General features: G+C 39.0%; 1 protein-coding gene across 1 annotated transcript; it reads left to right on the top strand.

Moving 5' to 3' along the window:
- Positions 1 to 866: 866 nt before the first annotated feature.
- Positions 867 to 7,072, top strand: TMEM129 (transmembrane protein 129). The gene is made up of 3 exons (XM_029960944.1): positions 867 to 1,366; positions 3,642 to 3,801; positions 6,449 to 7,072. Exons 1-3 carry the CDS (start codon positions 906 to 908, stop codon positions 6,695 to 6,697), a joined length of 870 nt encoding a protein of 289 aa, XP_029816804.1. The 5' UTR covers positions 867 to 905; the 3' UTR covers positions 6,698 to 7,072.
- The last annotated feature ends 3,303 nt before the right edge of the window (positions 7,073 to 10,375 follow it).

The following is a 10,375-nucleotide window of genomic DNA, read 5'->3' as shown; positions in this document are numbered from 1 at the left end:
GCCTTGCAGGTAATGCTGTTCAGCAAATTCAGAGCATCTTCTTTAAGGTGTATCATTCTGGCGTCTCACAGGTAGTTTTATTCAACTAACAGATGCAAGTCATCTTCCTTTAGGTATATGGTTCAGGCAAAAGTGGCGTCTCGCAGGTTATTTTATTCAAATTCAGATCACCTTCCTTTAGATATATCATTCTGTTAAAAGCACTATCTCGCAGGTAATTTTATTCAACACTTTCGGATCACCTTCCATCAGTTGTATCATTCTGGTAAAAGTGGCATCTTGTAGGTAATTTTATTCAACCAGCAAATTCAAATTGCCTTCCTTTGGGTATATAATTCTGACAAAAGTGGCATCTCACAGGTAATTTTACTGAACAAATTCGGATCACCTTCAGGTAAATCATTCCGGCAAAAGTGGCACCTCACAGGTAATTTTATTCAGCAAATTCAGATCACCTTCGTTCAGGTATATCATTCTAGTAAAAGTGGTATCTTGCAGGTAATTTCATTCAACCAACAAATTCAAATCACCTTCCTTTAGCTATATAATTCTGGTAAAAGTATTATCTCGCAGGTACTTTTATTCAACAAATTCAAGTCACCTTCCTTTACCTATATAATTCTGGTAAAATTGGCATCTTACAAGTTATTCAATCTGCAAATTCAAATCAGCTTCATTTAGCTATGCAATTCTGGTAAAAATCAGGGATGCATAAGCATTTTCCTAAGATTGATTAAGACAAGGGACTTGAATTTGAAGTCATCCAGAAGTACAGTAGCTCTCCTGGAGGTGAGCTCACTGGTTAGATACCATATGATTTAGGGGTGTGTGTTTATGCCTGTACTTGACTGGTTTCTGAAAGCAAGTTGTTTGGTTTTTTTTCCCTTGCAGGTTATTACCTTGGAATGTGCTTTGCTGCACCTGAAAAACACCTTTGCTTTTTCTACCTGGCTTCAAAAGAATGGAAAACTTTCCTCTTCTTCGCAGTTCTCCTTCCAGCAGTCACCAGTGCCCTGGCATATTACTGGTCACGGAAAGGTTGGAATAATCACCCTTTAGCCCGAACACTTGCTGTCCATGCTCTCCCACAGTCAGGTTGGAGGGCAGTAGCTTCCTCCATCAATACAGAATTCAGGAGAATCGACAAATTTGCCACAGGAGCCCCAGGAGCAAGGGTGATTGTTACAGACACATGGGTGATTAAAGTGACCACCTACTGTTTACACGTTGCCCAGCAGCAGGACATTCATTTGACGGTGACAGACTCCAGACAGCATGAACTTACCCCAGACTCAAATGTGCCTGTGCAGTTCCTCACCATCCGAGTTTCCAGTATCAATCCCTACGTGAAGGCGTTTGATATCCGGTAAAACAACTGTATTAACCCTGTTTTGTTACATATATACTGTTTGATGGTGCTGAGGGAGTGCTTCTGTGTCCGGTCTGAAGACTCCCTGATCTTGTCCCTTCCCTTCTGCTCCCTGCCTGGTGTTCAGAGATGCTGTGTGTGCAGTTCTGCCTTGCAGTGAAATGAAGAAGGGTTGTTTAGAAAGATTCACACACCTGCAGCGCTGAATGCACAGTGGTTAAACAGAGAGACTGTCCTGTTTGATCCATTCTTAGGGAGAGGATTTTGTTGGAGAAGTAACTGGAGAAATTTAGGTCAAAGATGGAGAACAGGAATGAAAAGGACAATCTTTGGTCTTCCAAATTTTGGGTGATGAGAAATAGTTATTTCTCCAAAACTGGCTGTTGTTCACCCATGACTTCATTTTTTTCCTTCTGCTTAAGACTCGTAATTCTGTCACTGCTCAGAAGAGTTCTCACTGAGCTACTGTAAAGCAAGGAAGTAGTTTTGGTCTGTTTCTGATTTATGTGTTCTCACAGCAGTAAATCTTAGCACACATGAACTGTTAGGGCTTGTTTTGCAAGGGCCCGTGCTGGGTGTTTTCAGCAGTCTGTCCGTGTAGCTGGGCAAAAGGACAAGTTCTGCAGAAACATCTAACACTGAGTAGAAAGGTACCAAGGTCTTTGGTTTTGTTGTGTTATTGAGAGGAGTACTGAAAGCCATGTTAGGGCTCTTAAAACTATATATTTGAAAAGGCATGTGAGTGACTTTTTGCTGTAAATGTGCGTGTCAGCAGCATTTATTTACTAGGTAATTACTAGGTAATTAAAAGCAGACAGATCACCAGACTTGTAGGTGTGCTGTAGAGCAAGCATGAGGAAGGCATAGAGGTGATTGTGTTAGAGATCCAGGTGAACAGAGCTCAGAACAAGAGATTAGTTAAGGTAAGAGTGACAGTCCTAAGAGACTTGTGTAGACCTGTGAGAGTGGTAACCAAATGAGTATTAAACAATTAATGATTTTCTTCTGTAAGTGCGTCAGTGCCAGAGTGATAAAACTACATCCCCAGCTGGGCAATCATGACTTTGAGAATTCTTTTTAGGGGGAAAAAAAATCCAACTCCCCCCCTTTATTTTGTGGCTAAACAGCACAGCATCAAGAACAGTGTTTAAAAGCTCCTCTAATAAGATGTCAGAAATACTAAATCCCCACTAGAATGCAGCAAAATCATATAGTATCATAGTATATATCCAGATTCAGATACAGTGTGATGTTTCTGGAAGAAAAATGTTTTTGTGCAAGTGGGCCACTTTTCCTCTGGATAGAAAGGTCTCTGTTATTTGCATGGGTAGTGTCTGTTAACAAACAGATAAATAATCTGTCAAATATCCTTTAGTAGTTAAAACAATGGAGACCACTGGGAGCTAAAGCTGAGCCAGCATTGCATTGTGCTGTGCTCTGGGAATTCAGTGGTAGGAAGAACGAGGGCAACAGTTCCAGGGACTGCTCCATGAAAGCTGTTTAATGAGTGGAAGCACTGAGCTGGGGAGTTCTGCTGCTACAGTTCTGAACTGTTACAGTAAAAAGGGGTAACAACAGGGATGTGTCACTGCAGGATCTGTGAGAGGCCTCAAGTGCCACTTGAGGTCTGTGGGCATCATTTACATTTACTTCAGCAGGAGCAGCTGGTGTGAAATGCATCTTGTTACGGCCTTAAATCAGCAGCGGTTTGTAACCTCTGTGAAATTTCTGGGTTTGTCTAAAATTGGATCATAAAATCACAGAACCTGATAAATTGACATTTTTCTGCTACTTACGTGTACTATATCACCTTGTGATACGTGCTACAGGATATAACTGATTTCTGTCCTCAGGAATTTATGAACAAGAATTTATATATGATCTAAGTAAATAGGCATTAAAAAGATGGGCAAAAATTGTGTATGCAGTACTTTACAGTTAATGCATGATTTACATACCTGTATTGCTTTTGTTCATGCTGATCACTTCAAAAACCTTCCTTTATTTTGTGTGCTGTTTTAGCTGATCTCCAGCATATCCTGCTCGCTCCTATGAAGTAGGACAGTGTGTTCTGTTGGCTAAGTTGTGTCAAAACCAATCATTAAAGAGCAAAAGAAAATAAAATGCTCACTGTTTATTTATTCTGACTCATGAACCAGCCTAAATAGCTTTTCTGTGGATTCACTTCTCTGATGTCAACCTCTGCAATGTACTGTCGAGGTATTGAAGCAGATAATCATGGTAATGTTTTGTTCCATCTTTTCTTTTTCAGGTTGAACTCCACAGAGTATGGGGAGCTCCGAGAAAAGCTCCGTGCTCCTATCAGCAATGCAGCTAATGTTGTGATCCATCAAAGCCTTAGTGATTTATTTTTAGAAACCTTTACATCTCTGGTGGAAATTAACCAGCCATATCACGTTCCAAGCACTCAGGTGAGACTTTCTATCCATGTGACACTGTAATAATTTTACTTTCAATGTATGTGAGCCTGTGATTACTGTGTAATTGGTAAATGTTTGCTTAGGGCTGTCTCAGGTGAATTATTAAGAGAATTCATTGTTGTGAGGTTAACAAAATGGTTTTATTAAAAATATGAATTAAACTCTGAATGATGATTAAATTATAATTATTAATTGAGGGTTATTAAGCAGTAATCACGTGGTAATTAAACAGTAATCAATCAGTAATTAAATGGTATTTAACAGCAGTCACTCTGGTACTGGCTACTTCTAATAATTGTATACAATATGTTTTAGATCTAATAAAAACAGTCGCTTACCTTGCTATGGATAATAGTTAGAGGGTAAGGGGTTTCTCAGCCTTGAGAGGTAACCTTGAGAGATGTCCTGCCTGCCTGAGACAGCCTGCTGTGCCCTACAGGAGAGTTCAGTGGGCTTGGGGGGCTGCAGTAACTTGCTTAGACTGAGTTACTGGTGGTCAAACTGCCCCTTGGTGTGGGTGTGCAGCTGTAGGACTTACAGTGTCATCTAGTTACCTCCTGATAAGACATGGCCTAGATTCCTTAACTTCCTGAGAAGATACAGCCTAGCACAGTTCCTTCCAGTCTGCACAGGCACACTGACTCCAGTCAGGCCTCCTTGTGGGTGATGCCAGAGCCAAAGTGCTGTTTGCTCAGTCGGGGTGGGTGCATCCCTCACAAGGGCTCACCTGCCCTCTCAGTAAACACATCATAAATGTAGTTCAGGCTGCTGCTTCCATTCCTTCTATGAGGAGATGAACTGTATTGTGAGCAGTTTTGAGACATGAGAAATAACACAGTGAAATAAAGTCCCCTGTAATAATTCCCATAAAAATATAACGTGAAAACATTTGGAAATTATGATGTTGCGCTTCCAGAAAGTTTATGGGGAGTCACAGCTGCTGTTGGTGTTCTTTGGGCAGTTTACTCCATTACAGCTTGCTTTTCTAGACAGCCAGGTTTTGCTGGATCTTCTGCTGAAATAAAGTAATGAATCTTAATTTGGGCTTGCTTTGATTGTAAATAACACCATAGAGTCCTACCTGCAGCTATACTCATAGAGACCTGGTCATTATTACACTTGTGCAGCAATCAGGAGTGTGACTATACCACTGTCCAATGTACCAGAGGAAACTAATTAAACCAGTTCTGGTGACCCTGCAGGGAGTCTGTGTCTGATGTTTCAGCTAATGCAGGGAGTAGTTGGTATCTGTGGTAGTGTCATGGTGTGTTCACTCTATGGTTCCTTGAACTAACTAAAATAAAACTGAATCAGATTTGCCTGCATATGATGATGTTGTATGTTCTGGTTGCAGTGCCAGCTTATAGTGAAATGAGATGTTCAAAATAAAGACAAGATAGAACCTGATAATTTTTCATTTTAATTAAAATAAATTAATTTGTGACACATTTAAGTGTCAGCTGAGCTACTGGTCTTTGGTTTGACATTGAGTGATAAATGTCATCACAAATTATGATAAGGACATAAAAAATACAACACTGAATTTTTTCCTATTCTGAATCTCCATGAGTAAGTTGAAAAAGTTAGTTAATCTTTCTGTGCTAGAAGTCTTCCTACCTAAAAACTAAGATAAGCCTTAATTTCACAAGTTAAAGCTGATGCAGCTTCTGAAAGAAGCAGTCTTATTTCCTGCACACTCCTGGTCCCCATGTTGACACAAGACTTTGTCTGTGGTGAACCTGGTTGTGTGAAGCCAGGGCGGAAAGAGGCAAAGCAAATTGGTTTGTGTTCATCTGGATCTGCTCCACAGCCAAGCTGCCAGTGTGGCTGAGCAGGCACTTGAGCTGACAGGGAAGAGACACTGGAGTTGGGAACTAGAGACCACAGAGCAGAGCTGCTTTTTGCTACACCAGTAGCAGTATGAACAGGATTCAGGTCTCTGTGCCTGTCATTTGAACTTTTTCAAGTTCTTGGACAGCTGGAAGACACAGGGGAAACGCTAATTATTGTTTATTAATTGTAAAACACTTCACAGCAAGATGATGTCCCTATATGCAACCTCACGTTCATGTGGCATAATTAACTGTGGGGAAATATTAATTATTACAGTACTATCCAAGAAAATTTAAGTAAGTTTCTGGTCCTTCAAGATGAGTGTCCTTGTGTTCAGTACAGCCCCGTTTTCCCCTTTTATATCTCTTACCTATAAAGATGGAAGATAAGAACAGCCATTTGCTGTAGCAAGTGGTAAGAACTGTTTGCTTTATTGTTTTTCTTACTTTATATTGGTATGTTTTTTGAAAAATATCTTGTGTGAATGATAAAGCTGGCTGTGTGCTTACCTTGCTGTGGCTACTGTGCTCTGGAAATAGGTGGAGCTCTTTGGAGACAGAAAGAATGTTTATTTTCAGTCGTTTTTGTTTAATCACTGGTCTCAGGCAGCAGTTCTGGGTTTTCTGTTTAAAGAGAAACTTTGCTCTCATTCATTAGAAAGTGTTGTAATAAAACTGTTTGACATCTTCTGGTGGGGCAGTTCTGCCTTGATTATTCTGCCACAGATAATTTTCTAAAAGCCTTTGAAGAGCAATCACAGAAACCATTCTGTGCAGTTCACAATCTGGGCATTTTTCTCCCTTAGGAGCTGGAGCCATGCATAGGGTGTATGCAGACTATTGCTAACATCAAGCTCATCAAGAACTGCCAGGAGCCAAACGAAGGGGAGTGCCAGCAGTGCTACTGCCGCCCCATGTGGTGCCTCACCTGCATGGGCAAGTGGTTTGCCAGCCGACAGGATCAGCAGCACCCAGAGACCTGGCTGTCGAGCCAAGTGCCTTGTCCGACTTGCAGAGCCAAATTTTGCATTTTAGATGTTTGCCTAATACGATGAGTAGTACTTGGGTACGTTTTAACTTTTTTAATTTGAATGTATTTCACAGTGGGTTTGGTCAAAGGCCTCCTAGATTTATTTCTGAGACTTCGTGTTCTACAAGGGTGCAAACTCCAAAGGTTTCTTCTACAGTGTTGAAAACAGATGCAAATCTTTTCAGTTACTTTCCACTCTTACCTGTATCTTTGCTATTTACTCACCTGATATCAATTCCTGGATTTTATTTTTTTTTTAACCCATGTCCTTTCTTATGTCTTGGAAGGTTATCCTTCTATATTTGCAGTACTATTCTCTTTTCAAGTTTTAACGTAGGTTAAATTCTTTACATTTTTAAAATTAACTTGGGTTTTGATTCTTTAATAAAGGGCTAACTGAGAAAAATACTTTGGTTAGACTTCATTGATGCTTTGTTTTTCTTTACTCCACTTGTCAAGTTTTTAGTAATCTTTGCAATTGTTCACCGAACAAGTGTACCAGTTGTGGTCCTTCTGCTGGTCCTAAGGGTTTCAGTAGGCTAAGAAATCTAATCCCTGAAGATTTCCAACTGCCATAGGGACTTTTTATTCCATCAGTTTGCCTCTAGCTTACATTTTGATGGATGTCTTTATTTCAAACAACAGAAGGATTCAGAAATACAGCCCATTTATCTACACTGCTAATGGTATGCATCCTGAAATCTGTTGGTTTCTAGGAGCTACATTGCTTAGGGTTTTGATGTGCTTTAGATGATGGGACATTTTTTATTACATTTGAAGGGAGTGCAGCAAACATCTGAGCTTTAATTTGTGAATTAAAATAAGAGGGAAAAAACGATAAAAGAGAGAAAGGAACACTTTAATGCTTTGTTCTAGGTGAATAAAAGCCAGGATATCTCCCACGTGAATAATAAGAAGGATATTGCCAGTAAATCATTAGCAGAGATGACATGCCAGTGATTCCATGAAAACCTCTTGATTACCCTGACAGGCAAGTGCTTTGAGCAGGAATAGGTGGCAGGATGCAAAAATGGTACAAGTACTGGAAGCACAACCATGAAACATTTCATGAGTCTCAGCCGAGCTACAGATGGTGAATTGCACCAAGCTACACTTTAAGCCAGGCAGGAAATGGTTATGAATGTGACTGTAATCCACAATTTAGAGAGGGATAAGGAATTGAAAACAGACTGGACAGCATCACTTAAAAACTAACATTTATGTTATACTGTTGGTGTTGGTTTTTACCTTTGGATTTTTCAAATAATACTGACTTATAAAAGTCCAAACTGGGTTTAAGGACATTAATTGTTTCAGCATATCTCAGTTGCTATATGTACAACATCTGCTATGCAATTATCTAAACTACCTATTAATAATGGTGGTTTATCTGTTTTTCATTACCTGTTGTTTTGCATTGTATGGAGTGAAAATTTGACACTGAGAGAGCTAGTATGGATTTGTCTCTCCCAAAGAGACCTTAAGTGGCATGTCCCTCTTCAGCTGCATAGGATTAAGTTCCAGAGCCTCAGACAGATTTGTTGACAAGTATGAAAATTAATAAAAAAATCAAGGAGCCGATCAGTGATTGAATTTGAAATATTTCCCACTACTTCTGTGGTGAAGTTATTTGCAAATTTAAAATGGTCTCTGCAGGCTTTTTTAACCTTTGGAACATTCTCACAGGGCCATGTAGTGTCATCTGACAATGCACCTATTGCTACACAGCAGCCTTTACAAATAAGCATTTTGCAACATTTACTTCTGGAAAGTTTACAGGATGTGGCACAGACACGTGGGATGTGATCCTTGAAATAGTTGCAGAAGAGAGGGTAGGATTTTGGACCTGTGGTTTTGCCACTGACAGTCATTCAGTTCATACAGCTCTTTACCTGTTTGGAAATAAAATATTTATTGTAAAGATGTGTGAAGTTAAAATCATAAAGGCCTTGAGAAACTTAGATATTAGATACATGTAGCTGCAGATGGTTTTATAGGAGAAAAACATGTCAGTTGCCAATAGTATCTCATGTAATAGAGCTTTAAACCCCTAATTGCTTGTGCAATTGGAGCTGTTCCATACAGAAATCTACCCTGAATTAACTGGAAGTTTTCATTTCATCTTACCTCTTTTGCCAGTATAACAGTACGATGGAGTAACCATCAAAAATGTAAGATACCCTTGCATCTTTTAATGCTCTATCCACAGAAGTGCCTCTTAGGAAACTTAGTAATAATTATCAAAATAAAATTATGATTTATGTTAATAATAGTGCCTGGCTTAAATTCCTTAAAACAACTATTATTTCTCAAGTTTAAATTCTCAAAGTAGTCTGGCATACCTCCAAAGTTTGTAAGCTTAAAGGCTGTGTAAGAGAAACAAGTTGTTAAAAATCCATATGGCATTTCCTTCTTAGAGGCAGTAGAAGGAGGAACTGTGACTTCTCCCTGCACAGTCATATGAGATGTGAATAAACCACTGAACAAGAAAATAATGGAATACAAAAATAGGCATTTGTCTTTGTCATAGCTTCAGGTCATCAGCCAAAGAACCACCTGCACATATAGGGCCATTTGTGGAGAAGATCCTCTCTGTTTGCAGCAGAGAAAACAACACTGCCTCCCACACAATCTTGATACATTTCTTAAAAATGAGGATATTTAGAATTGGTCTTTTTACAGCATTTTATTAAAAAACAAAACAAAACAAAACAAAAACAAACAAACAAACAAAACAAAAAAATCAAAACAAGTAATGTGATAGGCTAAAATATTTACTAAATAATTTTCTTTTATTATTGTGTGTAAATCACTATTAGTGATTTAGTGTTGCATTTTTCAGCAGTGTGTATGCTTTTCCATATCACTGACTTGTGGGTGGGCGATGTGAGTAATCCAAAGTACCTTATATAAATGTGATGTCACTGAATTAAGACAACGTATCTGTGGGTTCACACTGTCAGTATAAATATGCCATATGTGTGTGTACATATATAGCCCAAATTTCACTCTGTGCTGCAGCTCAGTAGATGGCTATATTTATTTACACAGTTGTGTTAGTTCTGTAATTTGAGCATTCCAGAAAATACTAGGAAAATATGTTATCTGTTGATTTTTTAGGTTAACATAGTTAACCAAAAAAAGACATTTTTTTTTCCAAGCAGGATAAAATTTGAATCAATTATATGAATGAAGATGGGGTTTTTTACCATGAGGCTTGGTGTAACTTGAACCCAAAAATACCAGGTTATTACATGATCTCTTCAATATGAGTATTTTTGTTGTATCAAAACTGGACCAGGTTGCCCAGAGAAGCTGTGGCTGTCCCATCCCTGGAAGTCTTCAGAGGCAGGTTGGATGGGGCTCTGAGCAACCTGGTCTAGTGGAAGGTGTCCCTGCCCATGGCAGGGGTTTGGAACTACATGATCTTTAAGGTCCTTTTGAACCCAAACCATTCTGTGATTTTACTTGTTGGACTGCAGCTAAATACCATTCCAGTCAGGATAAACCTCAATAAGAATAAAAGTCTGAGTGCCATTTCTTAAGAAATATTTGTTGACTTTGAGCGGTTTAAGGAGGTAAGATATAAATATTCAAGCTTTTACATACATTACAAGACATTTTCTTCCAAAGACTTACTGCAGGGTTTCTTATTTGTGATTTTTGGTTTTTGGTTTCCTAGATAGCTTACCTCTTTTAAAAT

Source organism: Manacus vitellinus, unplaced genomic scaffold, assembly GCF_001715985.3.
Source record: "Manacus vitellinus isolate BGI_N305 unplaced genomic scaffold, ASM171598v3 scaffold_0_pilon, whole genome shotgun sequence".
NCBI lineage: Eukaryota > Metazoa > Chordata > Aves > Passeriformes > Pipridae > Manacus > Manacus vitellinus.
Note: the sequence above shows the minus strand (reverse complement) of the source record. Positions and strands in the feature narration are given on the sequence as shown.

Coding starts and splice junctions, on each gene's coding strand:
- TMEM129 (XM_029960944.1), top strand. CDS start 906: ATGTGCTTTGCTGCACCTGAAAAACACCTTTGCTTTTTCTACCTGGCT. Junction 1,367..3,641: donor GTGAAGGCGTTTGATATCCG/GTAAAACAACTG, acceptor TTTCTTTTTCAG/GTTGAACTCCACAGAGTATG. Junction 3,802..6,448: donor ATCACGTTCCAAGCACTCAG/GTGAGACTTTCT, acceptor TTTCTCCCTTAG/GAGCTGGAGCCATGCATAGG.